Source organism: Tachypleus tridentatus, chromosome 9 (genome assembly GCF_004210375.1).
Source record: "Tachypleus tridentatus isolate NWPU-2018 chromosome 9, ASM421037v1, whole genome shotgun sequence".
NCBI classification, from domain to species: domain Eukaryota; kingdom Metazoa; phylum Arthropoda; class Merostomata; order Xiphosura; family Limulidae; genus Tachypleus; species Tachypleus tridentatus.
Window position 1 is genome coordinate 157,118,466 of NC_134833.1, and position 25,104 is coordinate 157,143,569.

Here is a 25,104-nt window from a genome sequence, read left to right on the forward strand (position 1 = left end):
CTGGTTAGTTAAAGCAGTAACTGTTAGATATCTTGTTACTGGTTAGTTAAAGCAGTAACTGTTAGATATCTTGTTACTGGTTAGTTAAAGCAGTAACTGTTAGATATCTTGTTACTGGTTAGTTAAAGCAGTAACAGTTAGATATCTTGTTACTGGTTAGTTAAAGCAGTAACTGTTAGATATCTTGTTACTGGTTAGTTAAAGCGGTAACTGTTAGATATCTTGTTACTGGTTAGTTAAAGCAGTAACTGTTAGATATCTTGTTACTGGTTAGTTAAAGCAGTAACTGTTAGATATCTTGTTACTGGTTAGTTAAAGCAGTAAGTGTTAGATATCTTGTTACTGGTTAGTTAAAGCAGTAAGTGTTAAATATCGTGTTACTGGTTAGTTAAAGCAGTAAGTGTTAAATATCTTGTTACTGGCTAGTTAAAGCAGTAAGTGTTAGATATCTTGTTACTGGTTAGTTAAAGCAGTAACTGTTAGATATCTTGTTACTGGTTAGTTAAAGCAGTAACTGTTAGATATCTTGTTACTGGTTAGTTAAAGCAGTAACTGTTAGATATCTTGTTACTGGTTAGTTAAAGCAGTAACTGTTAGATATCTTGTTACTGGTTAGTTAAAGCAGTAAGTGTTAGATATCTTGTTACTGGTTAGTTAAAGCAGTAACTGTTAGATATCTTGTTACTGGTTAGTTAAAGCAGTAAGTGTTAGATATCTTGTTACTGATTAGTTAAAGCAGTAAGTGTTAGATATCTTGTTACTGGTTAGTTAAAGCAGTAACTGTTTTGTATATTTTGTGCACCATTTCACTATGAAGAGTTTATGGTGTAACTGTTTGGTACCTTGTTACAGTTTTCACTGTCATGGAACTTTTTGTTAGTGTTGTTTTGCAAATCTAGTGATATCCTATCTTTTTTTGTAATCGTCTCTTGTTACAGTAGTTGTGGTTCTTATCAAGACAGGTGGCCAGGAAAACACTATAAATAAGTTGCTATATACAACAGTTGTTGTGTGTGATAATGCCAGGTTAATCTGGTAAAACATTACAACCACAGATATAGTTTGTATTTCTAATAATGAGCATGTTTAAGTCATATTTGCACTTGCTAAGTGTAGTTTCTCACTACATAACCCTTTAATTGTAGAACTTTGACATTTTAAGAAAGTTGTTAAACTAAGAAGTTTATTTTTTTATTTTTAGAAGACATATCCCAAGGCATATATTGTTAAGGTAAGTGAACTGTAATGCATGGTTGTTTATATATATATATATTCGGTACATTTCTGTTGTTAATCAGTGTGAATGAACAGTTTTACTGATGTACACATGTCTTGTTAACATTTGTGTTAATAGTTAGTATGAATAAACAGTTTTTACTTATGCACATGTCTTGTTAACATTTGTGGGTTAATAGAATAAATTAGTGAGTCACTTCATCTCACTTGTTTAGATTCACATTCACACATATGATCTGAATAATGGTCAGTTGGTCTTACTTTAATATTTCAGCAAGCTTTAGCTACTTGTATTGCTTACTACTATTAAAGTATAAATTGTTATATTTTATTATCAACATTTAATGTACTCTGTTCTAATTTTGATAAAACCAAGATTTCACTTTATTAAATTCCACCATTAGTCAGTTTTTGAAGTTTGCAGGTGAAAACTTCCGTGAGAGATTTAGTGATCTGGATAATAATGCAGTAGCTGAGTTGGTCAGTTTAGGCTTTATAGATATTTAATGTTCTACACTCTCAAAATAGAAAAAATTAACGTGTTTTTCATTTATTTACTTCAGACAGTCATTAAAAGAATAAATGGAAAACTGTTTTTATATTTTGATAGTGTAGAATATTTCATTTCTATTACCTGTCTTGGTCTTGCTTTAAGTTATATTTGAAAGTCTGTTTATAATTGTTTCACGTGCTCCAGTATGTCGAGAATTGTCTGTTTATTATGTTTACATATATCCTATAATAGCTGGTTTTTTTATAGCATTAAAAACAAATGTTTAGATATCCTACTTAAGTTGACTGACTATCCTTGTGTATCAAACAGTGGTTATGTCATAACATTTTAAGGCATGATGGTGTTACTGTCTGAAACAAGACATCAAGGAAAGGCAGTGACTTGTTTTTATTTCTTCTTGTGAAATAAACATTGTATTAAATCTTTCCAGTCAAAGATCACCGTTACTCGACAGCCTGTTCCCACATCCAAGGTTAGATTCTCGTTGTTTCTTATAATGCATGAAGAGTAAAATTGATATTTAATACCAATTATTTAAAAAAAATCTTAGAGTTTAGAGTAATTTTGGAAAGTAGTATCGGTAATTTTTATCTGTTACCTTTGACAAGTTTCACATATATCATATAGAATCTTAATAGTTGTACATATAGTAATGGAAAATGCACTTTGTTTTTGTATGTTACTGTACATTCATTAGTATATGATAGTGAAATATTGTTCAAAGTGCCCTTGTATTATTTCCTACAATTCAAATAAGTTGTATGGTTGCTGTTTGATGTTTTCAATTTCCATTTAAGCCCTTACTGTGTTATTAGTATTCAAAGTAGGACCCTGTGATGATGAGTGTTCCATCATCCTATCTATTTTTTTTTCTTGTGTATCTTTTCACTGTATTTGCTGCATACTTGGGACTATTTTTTTTCCTGGAAGATGAATTTCTGCATTGAGGAAATGAATAACTGATAGGAATGTGCTTGTACCTATCAGCAGCCAAGGTGTCATCAATTTTGTGTAGACCTCCATCATGCTTTCTTGTAGATGTATGTTAATTGTGATAGTTTACTTTATGGCAGAGAAGAGTACAGTATTGTTTATTGTTATCAAGCCATTGGAATTGGGATTCATTTATAAAGTCCCTCCTTCCCTCATTGTTCTTCTTATTGGTTGAAGTCTATCTAATGCTCATTTCAGCCTTTTGGTTATATGATTCATATCTTACACTCACACATTATTCACGGGCAAGATCTCTGTTAGTTTTCTGTGTATCATATAAAGCTGTGAACTATTTAACATTAGTTTTGGACGACTTGGGGTTTTGTATCTCAACATTTTCTATTATAAAAAAAACAACAAAAAAAACAGCCTTTACCAGCCACAACTTTGATATCAGACTTGTCTTGTGGTGTCTGTTCTGAAAGCTATGAATGCATTCAGCACACTGAGAATATTGGGTCAGCTATCGGTCAGTTACCTCTTTCTTTCTTTGTGAACACTGAGAATATTATTGCTACCTATCCTTTTATAAATATTACACTGATGTTGTACTCTGTCTGATGGCGAGTGACATCCAGTTATAGTGTTAACTATCCATATGTGGTGCAGTTTATGTTTCTACAGTAGAGGGGGGAGCAGTTCTATAATGTTTCCATTTTATATGATTGTTAGTATAAACAGTTTCCAGTACTGTACAACACAAAAATGTAAACACAGGATGTAACCAGTTTGCTAGTAGAATGAATAATGAGGTGAACTGAGTTTTATTTCCATAACCAGTTTTTATATAAACAACTATAGGTTGACACATAATAATATTCAGCTGCTATGGTGATTTATACTTTGATAACTTTAGGGCTAATTTTATATAACTTAGAAATTATTTGGGCAAGAAGTTTTAAGACTTATTAAATACAACTGACAAAACATTCAATAATATATTCATGCTTATTTCTTTATATATCAAGTCGAAGCCCTGAAGCTTATATTTCTCGCACAGCACATTGTACAAATAAAGCTTTACCATTTTGTATTTCTATAAATATATTCCATGATATTAATTATAAGGTTTGTTTTGGCATTATTTAAAACAGCAAGGTGAACTGTACCACCAACTCACATCAAAGACTGCCTGTTTCAGAAGTGCATCTGGTAGATATTCAGAGGTATGTACTAATACAATATAACAGTTAAATAAACACGAGTTAATCAATGAGGGATACATCCCGATTGGGTAAGTACTTATAAAGTTAACTATCAGTATAATAGTAGCTACAAACATTTTTGATTCCATAGTAAAATGACGTAATTCTAAAACTAAAATTTACTTTTCTTTTTTTTACATTCAGCTACAATTTGTTCCATAAACCAGCATCATATTTCTACAAATTTGGGTTTCTTGAGATATTCATTATCTGTTGTTTCATCAGGGATCTATATGTAGTGATATAAAGGATTAGGTCTTATATCTAAAGTAACAAATCATATTTTAGGAGTAACATAAGGTTGTGTTTTGTGTGTATATCTTTAAAAAAAACAGTGAATTTCCAAGTCTAGTCAGCAGTACAATTTAAAAAGAAAGTTACCTCTGTCCATTCATGATAAATATTAGCTGAAAAACACGCATGTCTCAACAACTAACAACATTGTGTTTAAAATGTCCACAAACAAGTTATTAAAGAGAAAGCTTTGACTACTAAGTGTCAAATGAATGTTAACGTTATGTTTTTATAACTGCTGCTGTATCCATCAAAATGTCAATAATTGCCATATTTCTTGATTTGTAAACTTTGTAATCTCTCATGAACACTCACATGTTTCCTACAAATATATTTATAAACATCCATTACAAAAGGCCTTGTAACTTTATTCTTCAAATTTCAATTACTTTATTATAATTAGAAAGTAAATTATTTTCTAACATTATCATTCTGTCCTATCCGAGTTAACTGTACCAAGTACCAATGACCAAACGAAACTCAAAAGCTCACCTAAAATATTCCTAGAGAGATTTATTTCAGTAACAATATCTTTCTTGTTTTAACTACAAAAGTTTAATGTAAATGTCAGTTCACAAACTATAATTAAAAATTTGCTGTAGTAATTTATCACTGATTTAACTATCATATATAGTCATATGATTTGACTGATTGTTGTTTTGTTTTTTTAAAACACATTTTATTATGTTTTGTTGATTGGTAAATGCCTTGCATAACTATGATTTTCATAATTTATATTTTTGTAGCATAGGAATACTTGGTGACGATCGAAACCAGTACAATGAATTATTAGAGCAAATCACTAACACATTGCAGGAGGAATCTACCTTGATGGTCCCCTCTAGCAAGCTGAGGTGAAATTGTAACAGCTTAAAAAAACAATGTTCCTATTTTGCAATACTTTAGTCTTTGTAATCTAACAAATAACAACAGTTGTTGTAATACATATTATGCTTTTATTTAAAAAAAATTGCAAAATTAATGTCTCTGCTCTATGACTCTTCTTTTTAGATGGATGTATGTATTACTGTAAAAACATATTAAAAATATTTGTTTGTTTGTGTGTAGTTTAAGCACAAAGCTACAAAATGGGCTCTCTATATTCTGTTCACCGAGGGTATCGAAACCCGGTTTATAGCGTTGCAAGTCCACTGAAATGCACACTGAAAAAACTTATTTGTAATAAACAGTGGGTTTACACAACTAATCTCATTAAGAGCCAGTAATTTATTCACAGGAACATAGAACTTTTACCAATAAGTGGTATCTCAAAGTCCAAATATATTATCATATTCTAACATTAAGATCTATAGTAACAAAGCTAAAAACCTTTGAAACAACTTGCTGTTCGATTGGAAGGATTATGAGGCAATTATTTCACATTATTCCAAAATATTGAAATTCCAAAATACCCATCGATTTCTTGGGGAAATACCTAATTATAGTCTGATATTCCGAAAATTGAACGTAAAATATATGCAGGCCTTATGCTCAATCATATTGTTATATTACATAAACAGTAAAATGTGTATAATGCTATATTTTAGGGGCATAAGAGATGGCATTTACAAATATTTGCGATTATTGTTACCCATAATCAAAGATTTCTGATTAAAAAAATAGACGTTTTGAGGTACAAGGAAAAGTTTAGGTACTAGTTCAGTGTTATCGAAACTTGTCGGTTGCTAATAACAAAGATTTTACCCTTCATTGAACCAAAAAATCGAGTTTTTGTTGTTGTCTTTTTTACTCTTACTATAGTATTACAATGTTATTGAAAAGAAAGAACAAATCAAAGATTAAAGTAAATTAACTTCATACTAGAGTGGCGAAAATGTTTCGGAATATCGGCCTGTCTCCAAATCCCTTGACACTTCCTATTTAGCTGTGAAGCCTGGCATGATTTTAGCTAGTTTAGTATTTATTATACACAGAAGTGAAGATAATTAGGTTACAGTGCACTTCTAATTTTATTAAATTGGAGTGTTGATTTTTATACTTATATCTGTTCCCACAAACAGCTTCTCCAGATATTACGACAAATACTGTAAGCATGTTTAATTCGTTAAGTTAGGCTTAATTATCACCCCCTTCCCAGTCTATGTACAAGTACTACAACTTAAAAACTAATTTCGCTTTTTAAATTACTATACAAACCCGATATTTATTAACGTTTAATTGATGACATGTTCTGCATTTGTCCCCATTACTAGAAGAATACAAACTTTCCATGTGATTATAGATGAATAAAAACCCTAACACTAAACGTTAATTAGCTGCACTAGCTGGAGTGCCCATACCCTGGACGGAAATTATGTAAATTCATGATTAATAAAAGGTTATTTTCGGACACGAAAAGTTGTTTTCCTTTATATATAATTTTAAAAGAAACAAACGAAATCGCGCATTAAAAACAGCAAAACACAAAACGTGAAGCCATAAATTTGCATATATCTCTTCATGGACTCAACAAGTCTTCATTCCAAATTTGATGAAGATTCATGAACAGGGGCGAAGTATTTACATTAATATACAACATACAGTACTCTTATATTTATATAAATGGAGCTAGTGCCTTAGATCCCATATGACATATTCATGACGTCACACCTGCATCCTGAGAATGGAGAAAAATAAGTTTGTCCGTGATGGGAAGCGGAAGCAAAACGGGAAAATCGGACTCTTATTGCAAATCTACATGTATACAGTGTACAAGTTTTGCAAAGTAGGGGGTTACACATTACGTAATAAAAAAGTTTTCCCAGTATCATGTAAGCAAGAGTTCCATTATAGTATGATAATGTGTATGTTCACATGAACAACTTTCCTACTAACTGAAGACGTTAACAACAAAATTCATTCCACTTGTGTCGTGATCTTCCATTAAGGAAGTATTATTAATTATTTTGGAAATTTATAATAGTTTAGAGGATTTGACAGTCGAGATAGACCATTAGGTACCTTGTTGCCCCTGAACATTACGTTATATGTTATGTTAGAATTGACCCTATCTAAACTTGTAATCTCGTGGAACAAGAATAACAATAGAAATTTTTATTGAATTTAGTCCAAGACTGTTCTATGGATATTTGGAACAGTCGTCCCTAATGTAGCAGCGGTAAACTAGAGGGAAGGCAAATATTCAATACAATGTATTGCTCCACCAAAGCATTCTACACGACTGTAAACTAGCTCGATATATTTTCAACTAAAGCTGTTTAATCTATTTATAATAACTGCAATTAAAATAGCCATTTTATACACTATGAGTATCTGGAAACGTTAGGCCATTCAACTTATTTTTGAATGAACATTAAATGCGACACCTATTATTGTCTAACAACAATTAAGATGGCGGTATATTTGTCAATGAAAAGACTATATGAGCTAACCGATCACCGATTTTGAAGTGACGGACCACAGGAAATGCAGTTAGTAAACATCATTTTCTAGCAGTTCTTTAATTACTATAATCGAAGTCGTGGGATTGACCATAACATAGGTACAGAATGAAATTGCCAGTATATCATTATTATTTTTAAAATTATGATAATATTAATTTATGTATCATTATAAGTATGGGTTATAGTTATTTAAGTAATTTATGATTATTTATACCATGTTAATTTATTCATATAATAATCATTACTAGCTGGAGTACCCGTCCCTTGGACGGATGTTATGTAAATTTGTGATTAATGAAAGGTTAGCTTAGGACATAAAAAGTTGCTTTCCTCATAAGTAATTACAAAAAAAAAAAAAACGCCCATAAAACTGTAAAAAACAGAAAATGTGAAATTGTATGTTTGCTTGTATCTGTGCATGAACCCAACAAACTTTCATGCCAAATTTAGTGAAAATCCATCAACAAGGGACATAGTAGTGGTGAAAAACGTGAAAACTTAAAAATACTCACAAAAATAGCAAAACACAAAATTGAAATTGTATATGTATCTCCCCATACCAAATTTGGTGAAGGTCCATTTACGAGAGGAGAGGTAGTGGCTTAAAAAAACGCCTATAAAAACCGCAAAATTAAAATTTGTATGGACCTAGCGAATCCCCATACCCATTTTGAAGAGCCATACCCTGCGAACTAGTTACTACCTAACATGGATATAGATGAGACAATAGTATTACATTTATATAGATTGTATAACTATAATATTAATTATATTGTACTATTATTCGTTGTTCTATATTTGTTAATATTATCCTAATTTTAATATAATATTAACGATTCCATAGATCTGATGTATGGTGCTAATTTCCAGTCTTTGTGTTCCGTTATAGTTTAAAATCTTCATAGAAAGAGCGTCTCAGTCCGTAACGTTTTTAGCATTAAAAAGTTTATTTATCATTTACTAAGTTTTTATCCCTTTTAGTTTAAAAGTAATTGAAACAACACTCTGATTTTTTCATCTCCAGTAACTATTTCTGACACAAATTAAGTGACGGTAGCCAAAAGTGAAACCTATATAATTTATAAATATTTGGTAAAAACAAAAATACTAGAATCAAGAGCACAGTTAAATATTATTATGAAAAAAAAAAATCGTTTATTACTCAAACCTGAAAAAAACACACCCAAGAAACAAGCAGTAGAGTGTTCGAAAATAATTTGAATAACATTATAGGGAAAATCAGCGCATGCTTTATATTTTCTACTTACGAAAATTTGTTTGAAATTATACTTTCTTTCACAAATTCCATAATAAAAACACGTACTTGAATTTAACACAATATTTAAAACTACGTTATTTTAATTACACTATGATATTTAACGCTTTCCACACACAATGACATACTTTAACAATTACTTGGTTCCTAACAAAGAACCCAAAAATTAGATATATTTAATTACAAGATTAAAATTTCTATAATAAATTTCTTGTCTTGTCTTCTTCCACTATCTTCTATTTCTCCATCTTCTCTTCCATTTCACACACCTTGATGATTAAAAATTCCTGTAATTTAAAGCAAACATATTGGCTATTATACGTTGGTGTTACTTAAAAGTTATTTCTCTTATCAAGCAACAATTTTAGAAACCTATAACACTTTTAATAAAAATTATTAACAATAATTTTATGCGATAGTTTGTTTATAAAATAAAGTAATATTTTGCATAGTTGCCCTATTCATTAATTTTTATAATATTAATTTTAAAAGTAATGGATGAGTCTATCTTGTCTACCAAAGGGGTGACTACTAATGAAAGTGGGTTAAACTGTTTGATAATCTATTCTCTCTCTCTTGTCGATATTTCTATAAAAAGACCCAGTAGGGTCAGGTTCATATGGGCCTCTTCCTTCTTGATAATCTATTACTACCTCTTGCTTTAACTAATCATAAAAATTACCAAGACTCACCAATGGACAAAAGAAACCGTTGCCCAGGGCCCACCGCACGCTGCGAACATAATGATAATTAATAAACTATTAAGTAAAAAGAAAGTGACTCTTAGTCGGTTTACGGTTAATATAATTACAGTTTTTCAAGTGTATTTCTTTATTGTGTGGCATTCATTCCCTAAATTTCCACAAATGAAACTGTACATTATTGAATGTAAGTTTTTATTTCTGTTGGTAGTGCCATAAGCTACATTTTTTAAGCTGTAGTTTGTTTGTTTGGTAGAGGGGGCTGCTGGTTGTAATGACCGAAAGACTCAGAAATGTCAGTGATAAGGAAAATGTACAAATAAAAGAAAACGGTGAACGGTCAATCGTAAATAAGTAATAAATTAGTTTTGTTTTCTGTCATTCAGTAAAACGTTGAGTAGTTCAGTGCAAGTCAGTTTGTTTCAGTAAATAATTTATATTTAATGCAGTATTTGGATCAATGCTCGTCCAGTTGGTGAGATAATCCTATTTGAACGTTATTTGTAAACTTAAGTCCAAACTTGTGAAAAAATTAAAGTAGCATGTAAAAATGGTTGTGGTCCAAAAGTATTATGGTCAGGTGGTTAGGGCGCTCAACTCGTAATATGAGGGTCGCGGGTTCGAATTCCAGTCGCACTAAACATGCTCGCCCTTTCAACTATGGGGGCATTATTATGTTTCCGTCAATCCCACTAATCGTTGATAAAGGAGTAATTCAAGAGTTGGGGGTGGGTGGTGATTACTATCTGCCTGACTTCTCGTCTTACACTACTAAATTAGGGACAGCTAGTGCAGATAGGCCTTGTTTAGCTTTGCGCGAATTTCACAAACAAACAGAAAAATACTAATTTGTTATAAATACGTAAACATAACTTTGAAATAATTTAAGAGACCACTTAACCATGAACGAAGTTTCAAACTGTTATCAAAAATGGGATTATTCTGATGAAAATAAAATAGAACTTTGTTACGTGTTATGATTTATCTCGGACGAGTCTCCGATTTATTATGTCACGTATTACTACTTCAAATTCCCGGAAATTTTAATCTGAATTTAGAAGTTAAATTAATGTTGATATGTGTCAAATTTATAATATTTGCTAACGATATTAATACACACAATTTTCTTTCTTAACACAAATATATTTTACAACCTTACAAACAATACTGAGTCTCGTATCTGGTCTGGAACTGAATTTTTTATCGACAGTTCACTGAGAGCAAATATTTTGTGTTTATACACAGGTACACTTCTCTTTACCGGAAATCTTTTTCTTGGCTGATCTCATGCGATTTGCAAGCTCACTTTTCACCGAGGATAATACTTGATGTCCACGTAGAAATACCAACGTCCGAAATTAATTTTCTTTAGTTAAAGTTTGTAATGTTCAAAATCTATAAACATTCCTGGTCAAATATATGTAGTTTTTCAAGTGATAAGCGTTCATCACAGTTATAACTTCTGAGGCATATTGCACACTAACTGTAGCAAACCAACAATAGTATGAAAACTGTTTCTTGGAGCGTCAATTTATAAACTTCATGTGAGGTTCTCGAAAGTTCAGTTAGAAACAATACTTTACTTACACACATAGTGCATTGTTGATTCTTTCATTCGAGAATCTTCTACAATTTTAGAGAATGTGCGGGACTTTTGCAATACACATTTTATTATAAGTTTTTAAAGTACAAACTAAACCTAATGGAAAAGAAGATTGTTGATGCAATAGGAGATGAACAGAAAGGCTGCAACAATAAGACTGGGGATGTATATAAAAACATCGACGAAGTGTGGAAAGACTATTGTGACAAAACTTAAAAATCACAAAAGGACATCAACGAAGTCAAAAGTGAAATGCACAAAGATTATAATACCCAGATCAATGAAGTCGAAAAGTGATATTATACAACTGTTGGAAAACAAATGCAAATAAGCCATCCCTCTTTCTGCATGTCCAAGAATTATAACCTGAAACATCACTTATTACAAAATATGGAAGAGAAGAATCTCTTTCGATTATACCTGTTATTACTATTGCAGTGCCATCTGTGACATCTTCCTGAATTGCTCCAGCCTTGACACTACCAAATCAAATTCTAGAATGTGACTGACTGGATCAACATCAGTCAATAAAGAAAACAACTAATTATGATGAAAATGTATCATGGAAGGAATACCAGGTTCAATTCAAAACCATTTACGGAGTGAACGGCTGAAATAGTGAGCAATGAACTGTTCATCTTGCTTCCTATCTAAAAGTACCAGTTTAATGCTGAGAGTTGTAACAAATGTGAAATGTTCGTGGGAACCTTTATCCAACAAGTTTGAAGTGATGCACTAGAAAAGAGTACCTAAAGGAAAGCTTCAGAACAGTTTGAAAAGGAAAGAAGAGACTTTAACTGAACTTGCAGAAGGTTTAGAAAAGTTTACTCAATTATTTTATTTGGATGCTCTACTTGAAATGTTGGATTCGTTGGCACGTTGATTGATATTATAACAGACAAGGATGTGAGAATTAGACTGAGGCATTGTAGATGTACATCTTTAAAGAAAGATCTGCAGTTGTTGATGTAACCAGAATTCATTAAAGTCACAGATAAATAACTAAATAAACCATTTAGAAGTTAAGGGAATATCATGCCCCTTAAGTGTAGTCTAGAAGAACTGAAATAATTAATCTGATAACTAGATACAAACTAAAGCATGGTTATAAGCTCCAGTGTTAAAAACTATGGGCCACAGAGGATATGAAATTTAGGTAGACGATGAAAAAACTCCAGGATGACTATCTGATGGCCTAATGTTTAGGTACTTTTGTTCATTAAGAATAACATATTTCTTCGATTTCAAAAAATACCTTTGTAATTTAGCTTTTCTTGTATCAGTAAGGTACATCTTCACAAACTTAGTTGAATCACTTACAATTCGTAAATATTTAATGTTATCTAAAACTACAATACTATTTCCTTTGTCAGTCAATTTGGAAACTGTAACAATATCATTTTTACTTACATTTTTCAAATCTATTAATTATTCTGACTTTGTGTTTTCTTATTGCAAAGCCACATTAGGGTATTTGCTGTGTCCGTTATAAGTCTGTTGACTTACCACTGTCCCAGTGGGGGATTAATTATTCTAACCTACAATTAAGATAATTTTTATATTCACAATTTGACAAACCCCTCCATCTCAGGCACCAATCTAGTAACCCTTCCCTGAACTCTTTCTAACAATTCAATGTCTTTCCTAAGGTAAGAAGCTCAAAACTGAACACAATATTTTAAATGTGGCCTAACCAGTGACCTGTACACCAAAATTATAATTTCTTGCTACTTGTATTCAATATTTCTGCCGGCACAACCTAAAATTGTATTTGCTTTAGCACTAGCAACAGCACACTACATGGATGGCTAAACAAATTGATTGACTATTACATAAAGATCCCCTTTTATGTCATTATTAAAATTATTCTCATCCAAAGTATATTTATAATTTAAATTATAATGATTGACATACATTATCTTACATTTATTATATTTAAAATCCATCTGCCATATATTTGTCCAACTCACTAAATGATCAAAATCCTTTTGTAAATCAGCAGCATCCTCTTCACAACCAGCAAGACCTTAATATCATCAACAAGTTTAAGTAATATATTGGTATAAATCAAAAAGAGCAAAGGTTCTAAGACCGAGCCTCGAAATACCTCACTTGTTACCTTAATCCAGTTTGATTGAATACCATTTGTAACAACTCTCTGCTTTCTTCCATCTAGCCACTCTTCTATCCAATTACCCAACTTATCCTCCACACCAAGAGAGATAACTTTTGCAACTCTTTTATGTGACACCTTGTCAAATGCTTTCTGAAAACCTAGATACACTAAGTCTACACCCTTACCATCATCAACATTGACAGTAACCTTGTCACAATATTTCTCCTCAGTGAAACCATGCTGACCATGTAATAAAGTTCAAAATTTTGTTAAATGACTTTGAAAAGTATCTTTTAACAGACCTCCCAAAACTTTTCCTACAAAGTATGTGAGACTAATGGGTCTACAATCATTGGGACAATTTTTATCACCTCTTCCTTGAAAAGAGAAATAATATTAGGTAACTACCAAGCCTCTAGCACCTGCCCACTATTTAGGGACTGACAAAAAATATTGGTAAGTGGCTCATACACCCAATCTTTAATGTCCTTCAAAACCCTTGGGGAAATATTGTTTGGCCCAGGAGACATATCATTTCTTAAATTTCCCAATGTTTTCCTTGACCAGCCCAGAATTAATTCAATAATCTTGTTTGATCTCATTTCCATTTATCAACTGTTCAAGATGTGGAATACTGCTTAAATATTCATTAGTAAAAACTGAAGAAAAAGCAAAAATTAATAACCAAGGCTATGTCATATACAAACCTTTTTTCATCATCTCTCAGGGATCCTATCTCCAACCTAACATTCTGTTTACCCTTAATGCACTTAAAGAAATCCTCACAGCTAATTTTTAAATTTTCAGCCAACCTTTTCACATACATCTTTATTGATGTTTTAATTACATGTTTCACCAACTTTTCTGATATTGTACATTCTTCTTAGTCTCCTGTCATACCAGAATATGTAAATTTTTAAAATTTGTGATAATTTTCTTTACTTCTTTCTCTTGTGAGCTGGCCTGGTTGTTTACTTGTATCTATACTTTTCTTTCTGTAAGGAATAACTCAGCTGCACAACTTACATCATTGTTCCTTATCTTCACATATAGCAAAACATCAAATACAGCAATGATCAGTTGCACCAAGATGTTTCCCAATTTCTACCTTCTCAATCATTTCTATATTTGAAGTTAACAGTAAATATAAAATAGCATTGTTTCTAGAAGGTTTATTGACTAATTGGTGAAGAGAGCTGTGCTGAACAATATTCAGAAACCTTGCTCTCTGATGGCTTTGTTTCTAGAAGGTTTTTTGACTAATTGGTGAAGAGAGCCATGCTGAACAGTATTCAGAATCCTTGCTCTCTCATGGCTTTGTTTCTAGAAGGTTTTTTGACTAATTGGTGAAGAGAGATATGCTGAACAATATTCAGAAACCTTGCTCTCTCATGGCTTTGTTTCTAGAAGGTTTTTTGACTAATTGGTGAAGAGAGCTATGCTGAACAATATTCAGAAACCTTGCTCTCTCATGGCTTTGTTTCTAGAAGGTTTTTTGACTAATTGGTGAAGAGAGCTATGCTGAACAATATTCAGAATCCTTGCTCTCTCATGGCTTTGTTTTTAGAAGGTTTCTTGACTAATTGGTGAAGAGAGATATGCTGAACAGTATTCAGAAACCTTGCTCTCTCATGGCTTTGTTTCTAGAAGGTTTTTTGACTAATTGGTGAAGAGAGATATGCTGAACAGTATTCAGAAACCTTGCTCTCTCATGGCTTTGTTTCTAGAAGGTTTCTTGACTAATTGGTGAAGAGAGATATGCTGAACAGTATTCAGAAACCTTGCTTTCTCATGGCTTTGTTCCTAGAAGGTTTCTTGACTAATTGGTGAAGAGAGCTATGCTGAACAGTATTCAGAAACCTTGCTTTCTCATGGCTTTGTTTCTAGAAGGTTTCTTGACTAATTGGTGAAGAGAGATATGCTGAACAGTATTCAGAAACCTTGCTCTCTCATGGCTTTGTTTCTAGAAGGTTTCTTGACTAATTGGTGAAGAGAGATATGCTGAACAGTATTCAGAAACCTTGCTTTCTCATGGCTTTGTTTCTAGAAGTTTTTTTGACTAATTGGTGAAGAGAGCTATGCTGAACAGTATTCAGAAACCTTGCTTTCTCATGGCTTTGTTTCTAGAAGGTTTCTTGACTAATTGGTGAAGAGAGATATGCTGAACAGTATTCAGAAACCTTGCTCTCTCATGGCTTTGTTTCTAGAAGGTTTCTTGACTAATTGGTGAAGAGAGATATGCTGAACAGTATTCAGAAACCTTGCTCTCTCATGGCTTTGTTTCTAGAAGGTTTCTTGACTAATTGGTGAAGAGAGATATGCTGAACAGTATTCAGAAACCTTGCTTTCTGATGGCTTTGTTCCTAGAAGGTTTTTGACTAATTGGTGAAGAGAGCTATGCTGAACAGTATTCAGAAACCTTGCTCTCTCATGGCTTTGTTTCTAGAAGGTTTTTTGACTAATTGGTGAAGAGAGCCATGCTGAACAGTATTCAGAAACCTTGCTCTCTCATGGCTTTGTTTCTAGAAGGTTTCTTGACTAATTGGTGAAGAGAGATATGCTGAACAGTATTCAGAAACTTGCTTTCTCATGACTTTGTTCCTAGAAGGTTTTTTGACTAATTGGTGAAGTGAGCTATACTGAACAGTATTCAGAAACCTTGCTCTCTCATGAGTTGATTCTAGCATTTCTCAATCTATATGCTTTAAATTCAAATCACCCGTAATTATGAGTTCATTAACAGCTGAAATGTTAATCTCATTGTAAAGTTTCTCATGAACATCATCTGTAACAAATTCTCACTAAAAGCCTTTTCTTTTTATATACTGTTAAAACTCAAATGGATTCAATCTCCTTGCTGTTATCTTTAATATTTTCAGCTTTTTCATAAAAAGACACTCATACTCTCCTCTTATGTACTCTATCTTTAATAAACAGCGTATAACCCTGTACTTCAAAGAAACTTCTGTCATCAAAATCATCCATGTTTCAGATACTCTGGTTATATTGAAGTCCCTCATTCCTACCAATACTCTAAACTCATCTTTTCTTTCTTCTTATATTCCTAGTATTACAATAGTAACAATTAAGCCTATCCTTATAACTACGTCTATGCTAAACTTTTCTCTGCTCTTATTGTTTTGCATTTAGTTTTTCCTGACCCTCACCACTGTTTAGGCCTAGTTTAAGAATTTCCTTACAGCTGAGTTAGCAGCTTTAAAAACCAATCCAGTCTCTAACCTATTTACATGTAAACCATCTATTACAAAATACTCCTTTCTTCCAATGACATGATTTCGTAAGTTCAACCAGCTCATCTGCTAATCTTACATACTAACTTTAGCCTAACATTTAACCATAGTGACCTACTATAACTTATCCCTTCAGTTAATTATGGGGATTAATCCTGATAAAACTAATTTATGGCCTTTTTCTTTACCTATTTAGTAGCTCTTCTGACCTATCATTCCTTAAATCATTAGCTTGTTTTTGAATTTCGCACAAAGCTACACGAGGGATATCTGCACTAGCCGTCCCTAATTTAGCAATGTAACACTAGAAGGAAGGCAGCTAGTCATCATCACCCTCCACCAACTCTTGGGCTGCTCTTTTACCAACAAATAGTGGGATTGACTATAATATTATAACGCTCCCACGGCTGATAGGGTGAGCATGTTTGGTGTGACGAAGATTCAAACCCGCGACCCTCAGATTAACCATCTGGCCATGCCAGACCTAGATCATTAACCTATAAATGCACCACCAAAACTGCATCTCCGATAATGCTCTTTAATGCTTTATTGTATCTCCTGTTCTGTCAGTTATATTCACCATCTGTGCCCCTAGATAGCATAATCCGATTCGTTTTTTCCCTGTTTACCCTACATATTATTATATCCACATACCTTGTTAAGGAATCACCTATAACTATAATCCCTTAGCATTCACATCTTTCTCTAATTCTTTTGTTTTCCTTCCATCCAACAGTTCCTCATCTGCAGAAGTCAAATGCTGAATTTTGTTGTCCAACAGAATACGTTTATTCAAATTTATCCTGGACAAGTCTTCGATTTATTGTGCTACGTAAGTTATGTATCAGGATTTTAAACACCCAAAATTTTGATTTTAATTTCGAAATTAATTAACTCTCCGTACGTATTAAATTTATGACATTTGCCAACAAGATTGGTATACACAATTTTCTTTCTTAACAAAAAATATTTTAATAAACAAACAACAACGCAATTTATAATAACAGTTATTACAAATAATAATGTATATACAAATGTTTTACAAACTTAAAATCAATACTGGTCTTCTATCTGGTTTGGAACTGAATATTTTATTGATGGTAAAGGTACACGAAGAACGAATTAATTTATGTTGATACACAGACACTCTTCACTTGACGGGAATGCAAGCTAGCTCTATTCTTGTTTGACCTAACGCGGTTTATAAGTTTGCTTTTCACAGAAAATGTCCTCGTGGAAACACTAATGCCCGAACTTAATTCTCTGAAGTCGAACGGTTCGTAATGTTCGAAACCTTTAAACGTTCCTGGTGAAATATCTGTAATTTTCCGATCAATAAGCGTTAAAATCACAATTACAGATTTCGAGGCTTGTAGCATACTGACCAACAATATTCTATCTCTTGTCTCTCTCTCCTCATGTTGCGATGGCTAGCTTTTATACTTGTTAGGCGAGTTTCTCAACAATTTTCAAAGACGCGCCTGTGCTTTCGTAAAATACATTTTGTTGATTCTTACACTCGAAAATCTTCTACACATTTAGAAGACAGGAGGGCCTTACGCAATACACATTTAACAATATACGTTATATGTATTAAAATGAAACAAACGTAGATGTTAAAATAAATGTATAACAGTAAATCCATTACAGGATTGCCTCCAACTTTTCCTCAAACCTGTTTGTTTTTTTAATTTAGCGCATAGCTACACGAGGGCTATCTGTGCTAGCCGTCCTGAGTTTAGCAGTGTAAGACTAGAAGGAAGGCAGCTTGTGATCACCACTCACCGCCAACTCTTGGGCTACTCTTTTATCAACGAATAGTGGGATTGACAGTCACATTATAACGCCCTCATAGTTGAAAGGGCTGGCATGTTTAGTGCGACTGGGATTCGAACCCGCGATCCTCAGATTACGAGTCGAATGCCTTAACCACCTGGCCGCAAGAGATAATAACCTAGTTTGAAATAATAATCAGTGATGACGAGAGAACCCAGTTGTAGAGAAAAACATATATGTAAAAACAACTGGTTTGGGTTGAGAAAACGTTTACGTAAAGGAGCGAAAAACGTTTCAACCCCTCTTCGGTTATCGTCAGGTTTACAAAGAAAGAAAGAGGTAATTGACTGATAGCTGACCACATGTTTGAAGGGGGTTGTGTAACTGAGTGTAGGAATGTAGAGGGCGTCCTTAGATGTTTGATATATTTATTAATATAGGTATAAAGGTGTTCCTTTGTATTGGTTTATTTTGGGCTTGAGTTGTTGTATAAGTTGATGAAGTATTGTTTTATTTTGTCTAATTCGTCATTAATTTTATCTGGTGAGCACAGTTTTATGGTTGTGTTTATTTGGTTTCTTAGTATGTTGAGTGTTTGTTTTGCTTCATATGCTGAGTCCCAAGGAATGTATAGTTCAGTATGGGTGATTTTTCGGTGGATTTCTGTTTAAAATTGTGTGTCGATTCTTGTAATTTTGAGGTTAAGAAATGATATTTGATTGCTTTGTTCTTGTTCACATGTGAAGTTAGTGTTGGGATGTATAGAGTTAATGTGATTGAAAAAAATTAAGTGTGTGTTCTGAAGATATTATAAATCTTGCAATCGTGTCGTCTACATATCTGTACCAGTATAGTGGTGGATGTAATACTGTGTTAATTGTTTGTGTTTCAACTTGTGTCATAAAAATATTGGCTAGAACTGGTGATGCTGGGTTGCCCATGCTTCGGCCATTTGTTTGTATATCGTTGTGGTTGTTGAACATGAAGTTTGTCTTCATCGTGGCTAATTCTATGACGGTTGCTAATTGGTTGCTGGGAATGTCTGTTGATGGGTTATGGTCTCTGATATAGAGTTCTAAGACTATCTTGCAGATTTCAGCGGTTGGGACTTCTGTAAAGAGGGATATAACATCGAAACTGGCCATTAAGGCTTTATGATTCAATTGATTAAAATTAGACTTGAAATTAAAAGAGTCTTTGATGAATGAGCTAGTTGATGTTACATATTTGGAGAATGCCCATGCTATGTATTTACCAAGATTGTAATTAAACGATTCATATGTGGACATTGTTGGTCGTAATGGACAATCTGGTTTATGAGGTTTGGGGATGCCGTATAATTGTGGTGTGCGTGAGTCGGTTTTACGTAGGTAGGAATAAAGTGTTTGTGAAATTGTTGGCTTTTTTCATTTGTAGTAGTATTTTGTTTTTTCGTGTTTCTTTGTTGGATTTGCATGTATTGGTTTAAATTTGTTTGTGTCTGATAGGATGTTCTTCATTTTTTGGATGTATTCATTCGTGTTTATTATGACTGTAGCGTTTCCTTTATCTGCTTTCAGAATTTTTATGTTTTTGTCTTGTTTTAGGTTTTTAATGGAATTAATGTCTCTTTTTGTAAGATTGTTTTTTAGCTTTCTGTTTTGTGAAATTATGTTGATGGTTTTGTGAGAAAATTATTTAAGAATATCGTTTAAGATGTTGTTTTTAGGTGTTTCTGCAAAATATTATTTTTTATTTTTTCTGGGAAGTTTGGCTGTTGGATGTCAATAGATTTGTCGAAGTTGTCTTCTTTCTGTTGGTTATTTTCAGTTTTTTTTTTTTTTTTCTGTGGAAAGTATCACAAGTCTCCTGGCTAGATCTTCTAAACATGTTTTTATTTCTAAGGTTGAAATGTACCTTGGTGATATTGCGAAGTTGAGTCCTTTGTTAAGTAGATGTATCTCGTCTGTGTTTGTGAAACAAAACAAAAACTCAACATACTAAGAAACCAAATAAACACAACCATAAAACTATGCTCACCAGATAAAATTAATGACGAATTTTTAACATTGTAGTAAAATTTGCACCACTAACGCCTGACTTTTATTTACCGAAATTACTTTACTTAGCTGTTAGTTCGGTATTCACCCTCAATTATAGCAAATTATAAAATAAATTTAATATTTAAGTGAAATTTAATATTTATTTTATATCGGTAAGACTTTAATTTTGCAACGTACTCCCTCTTCAGTCGCGCCCTCTATGTGTTTAGTTCATACATGAGTATAGATAGTACTGTCAGTTGAACCGAAAACTCTTGCTACATGACACGATAGGTTCCAAACACTAGTCATTGACAGAAATCAATGTTTAATAGCGTGCAATACATAGTTAACACGAGATTGTCCACAGTCTCAAAGTAAAGTAAAACATTTATTCTGCCATCTGCTGCTGATAGAAAAAAACCTGAGCTAGAATGTTTATCACACACAAACACACCTTATTAAAGAATCATGTGATCGGATTGTTTACGATAAATGTTCGCCCTCTATTGATAACTTTTGTCCCTACTGCTTTATTTTAATATTATTTTATTAAATTTGATTATTTAATTAAGTTCATATATATTATTAACAATAATACTCGTGGGTTGCGACAAAAGAAGATTTCTCTTTAATTCGTCTCTTTAGTTTCATCATTATGTTCAGCTAAAGATGAGATCGTAATTTTAACACATTAATCTTAATTTTACATTTCTTCTAGTTTGTTCTGTATAAATATTCCACATCACATGCTATTTTACAGACACCAGTTTTGTTATCGTTTTGTACCATTAAATCAGTAAACTGTCTTTTAGTTATATTAAAACTGTGACTAACCTTGTTTATCAGTCTACGTATTTTGACTAGGTAAAAACCGATCACAGCATATGAATTATTCCTCCATCACATTAAAGATTGCTAGCTTATTTTTATACGATATTCCACTGTATTACCGCTTCTCCTTTGAAGAAATCAGTGCTATTTGTCTTCTAAAATGTACAGTTAAACACATTGATGGAAACACACACACAAACTGTATAATAAGTTTTGTTTTATTCAGAAATTAGAAAACAAATCACAGAGAATGATTTATAACGCACACACTGACTGCTACTACAGTTTAGAGAAATGAAAATTTGTATAACATGCTCACAACAAAATCTATTCCACAAGGATTCTTCCAGGTCTTCTGAGATAAAAGCATAGCAAAAATTTCAAAAGTGAAACAATAAATGGTCCACAGTCCAGACTTCTTGTCAGCTACAGACCCCAAGACACCAACAGTGGTTACTGGCAATTTGCTAGCAGTGTTCCAGTTGTGGTAACGGACCACAGTAGTTGAAATGTTTCCACAGCTTGTGCCTTAATAACATGCAAAAACATTCCAGAAACAAGTTTTACACAGAACAACAGAAAATAAGATGTGTTATGTTCTATCAAATGAAAAGAATATACTAGGATTTATAGGTTTCATTAGAACCCTTTTTGAATCACCATATGGTAATATAAACTAATTTAATATTCTACAGTAGATAAATTGTTTAATGATCCTGTATGTATGTTACAAATTTCTGGTTTTCCACCAGAGTTGAAATTGAAAACATCATAAATACTAAATGCAATGTCTCAACATAAGTTAATTTAGGTTGTTGTATTATAAGAGGCCTAGCTGTATTTCTTTCATTTGCTGACATAAGCTGTATTAATAAGTCTTGAATAAGCAGTCCACAGCAGAGGGTACAACTAATCAGAAAATATATCAAAACCTCTAACATCATACATGATATTTTAAATTTTACCTCTGGTGAAAAAGAAACCTGAATAACATATATACAGAACCCTTAAAATAATACACTGTTAAGCCACCATGTTTGTAAGTAAATCACATTAGTTTTTAAGTGGGTATACATGTTCTGACCTTGTACTCCAAAAGTTGCTCCAGAGAGGTTCTTCTTTTAGCTTGAAGATACAGCATATGAAACAATTTTCCATCAAAAAACATCCAAGGCATACTGTACACCAATGGATATGGCTCACCACATAAGCTGAGGACCATGCTCATTGTGGAAACTCCTCGAATAAACATTGAGGCTAGCTGAACTGCTCGACTGTCCACGTAGGAAACCTAGGGGTGAAGAGTAACCTTTTTAAAGGGTTATTATATGATTACCTGAAGGTAACTTACCACAATGAAGCCCTTTAATACTTTATTACCACACTGAGTACTAATATGAAAACAGATTCATGCCATTGTCAACACAAAGTTTCATCATAACACAGACTCTTCACTTTGTGACATTGTGAACAAATACTAACTTCACCACGTTTTGTGGTTATACTGGTACTGTCCTTCTTATTTTACCCTACACAACCAGTTTTGTGAGTTATATGATACATTTAAATTTATTGCTCATACAACATCTGAAGACAACCACTGTATTGGAAAAATAAAACTGTCTTAGTTGAAGCTGACTTCTACCTTAGTAAAATTTATATTTGTGTCTCTTAGTTCTATTTCACCAATTCCCTTTACAATCTTAAAAACCTCAATCAGATTTCTTTTAATTCATTTTTTTTTCCCAAGAGAAAATTTTAAACATTAATATCTCCTTATATGATAGCCCCTCCATCACAGGCATCATCCCTAGTAATTCTTCTCTGAACCCTTTTCAAAAATTCAATGCCCTTCCTAAGGTAAGGAACCCAAGACTGAACACAATACTCCAAATGTGGCCTAACCAGTGATCTAGGCAATCAAATTATAACCTCTTTAGACTTGTATTTAGTATTTCTTTACATACAATTTAAAATCCTATTTGCCACTACTTGGATGGCATAAGAGACTGATCAACCATTACATCAAGATCCCTTTCTCTCATAACACTGTTAAGGTTATTCCCATCTACCTTATATTTATAAATGAAATTATGATAACCCACATGCAATATATTATATTTATAATAATTAAAAACCCATCTGTAATTTATTTACCAAACTCACTCAATGATCTAAATCCTTTTGTAAATCAGTAGCATCCTCTTCACAGTTAGCAACACTTAAGACGTAGATATCATCTTCAAATTTAAGTAATTTATTGACTAATCTTTTATCTGTATCATTGATATAAATAAAAATAAGCAAATGTCCTAAGACTGAGCCCTTAGGTACCTCACTTGTGATATTAATTCAGTTTGACTAAAATCCATTTACATATAACAACCCTCTGGTTTCTTCCATCTGATAACATAATGTAACTTCCACACCTACAGAGTTTTTTGTTTTTTTCTTACAAGCTTCCTTGTCAAAGGCTTTCTGAAAATCAGATACACCAAATCTACACCCATATCCTCATCTACACACACAGTAATATTTTCAAAGAATGTTAAACAAAACCACACTGACTATCCAATAAAATTCCAAAATTTGTTAAATGGCTTTGCAAGGCCTTTTATCAGACTTTCCAAAACTTTTCCCACAAATGATGCAAGACTAATAGGCCTATACGTACCAGGACAATTTTTACCACATCCCTTATAAAGAGGAGTTACATTGGCTAACTTCCAATCTTTTGGTACCTGCCCACTATTCAGGAACTTACAAAAATAGTAGCAAGTGGCTCACATATTCAATCCTTTCTTAACCAGCTCAGAATCAGATTACCATGCACATATGTGAATTGTGGAATGTTTTATTTAATCAACAATAGATTACTAACCTATAAAGGAAACACAATAGCTAACCAATATTGAGACATGACCAATCACTGCACATGTAGTTTTACTTTCAACCCAGAAACTAAAATCTCCCATCCTGAAGAATATAACAACCTGGTTATTTTTTTAAAGATATTGTGTTAATGACAACTACATGATTTATTATTTTATACCATTTTCACTGCATAACTACTGGGAATGAGACAAAATGCAAGGACCTTACAGTAGAATTTTACCTTTTTCACAGACTGAAAATTGAACTGCAAAATACAGTATTTTGGAAAACTAAAATGTAATAAAAAAGTTACAACCTTTAAGCTAATTAAAATAAAAAACTGCTAAGACTTACTTGGACATTAGCCAAGCATTCCAGTGACCTTGCAGAAGGTGATACAGCTTGAGCCAAGAAAGCCGCCAATTCAAAAGGTTTCAGATTTACCCCCAAAGGCTGGGTTAGCAAATAGTTTAATACACAGCAAAGAGTAACGTAAGGTGCTGGAAGCTGTTGGAGCTTCAGAGTTGAAATGGACACACCTATGCAGGCCACAAATGTCTGCCATCTCAGTGATACTTGGGCAGCACTAAAGCTTGGTTCTGCATCCTTCCAAAGGTCGTCCAAGGTTGGAAGTCCACCTATTGGAAATTCAGCTATTAGTTACAAAAACAAATACACAAATATATGCATCTTAATAATATTGACAAAGGCAGTAAAACTCTTGGATAACATTTAAAATAAGCTATTGACATTACTTTAAATAAAGGTCCAAAGATAGAGCTTTTGAGTGGATTGTTTGCTTTTATCTGGCTTTCTTACAATGTTTCAACTACTTCTGTGGCCATCATGTGGCAAATGTTTCTATTTTTCTTGAGATTACTATTGATGTTTAAACTCCTGCAAAAGTACTCCCAAGACTTCTGCAATTTTCAGACAAATAATACAGAAGATATACCGAGAAAGAACATCACACTTTAATTAATATAAAAACATAATGATAAACCTG

At 32.7% G+C, this 25,104-nt stretch overlaps 2 protein-coding genes across 13 annotated transcripts in view; one reads left to right on the plus strand and one right to left on the minus strand.

Annotated features, from left to right (window-relative positions):
* Positions 1 to 6,568, plus strand: part of LOC143226755 (protein phosphatase 1 regulatory subunit 36) — a 28,609-nt gene extending 22,041 nt beyond the window's left edge. For 6 of the 11 annotated variants that reach the window (XM_076458129.1, XM_076458131.1, XM_076458128.1 and 3 more), the window contains exons 12-15: positions 1,202 to 1,231; positions 2,181 to 2,222; positions 3,838 to 3,909; positions 4,989 to 6,566. In XM_076458129.1, the coding sequence (XP_076314244.1) occupies positions 1,202 to 1,231; positions 2,181 to 2,222; positions 3,838 to 3,909; positions 4,989 to 5,100 (256 nt within the window). In that variant the 3' untranslated portion in view covers positions 5,101 to 6,566. Of the gene's footprint in view, positions 1 to 1,201; positions 1,232 to 2,180; positions 2,223 to 3,837; positions 3,910 to 4,988 lie in introns of all 11 variants that reach the window. The other 5 variants (XM_076458138.1, XM_076458139.1, XM_076458135.1 and 2 more) reach the window with 2 other exon arrangements.
* Positions 6,569 to 21,424: 14,856 nt separating this feature from the next.
* LOC143226758 (constitutive coactivator of peroxisome proliferator-activated receptor gamma-like) overlaps positions 21,425 to 25,104 on the minus strand; it is a 58,584-nt gene continuing 54,904 nt past the window's right edge. For both annotated transcript variants that reach the window (XM_076458146.1, XM_076458147.1), the window contains exons 3-5: positions 24,453 to 24,736; positions 22,309 to 22,515; positions 21,425 to 21,752 (exon numbers count right to left, since the gene is read on the minus strand). In XM_076458146.1, coding sequence (XP_076314261.1) covers positions 21,678 to 21,752; positions 22,309 to 22,515; positions 24,453 to 24,736 — 566 coding nt within the window. In that variant the 3' untranslated portion in view covers positions 21,425 to 21,677. The remainder of the gene's footprint in view (positions 21,753 to 22,308; positions 22,516 to 24,452; positions 24,737 to 25,104) is intronic.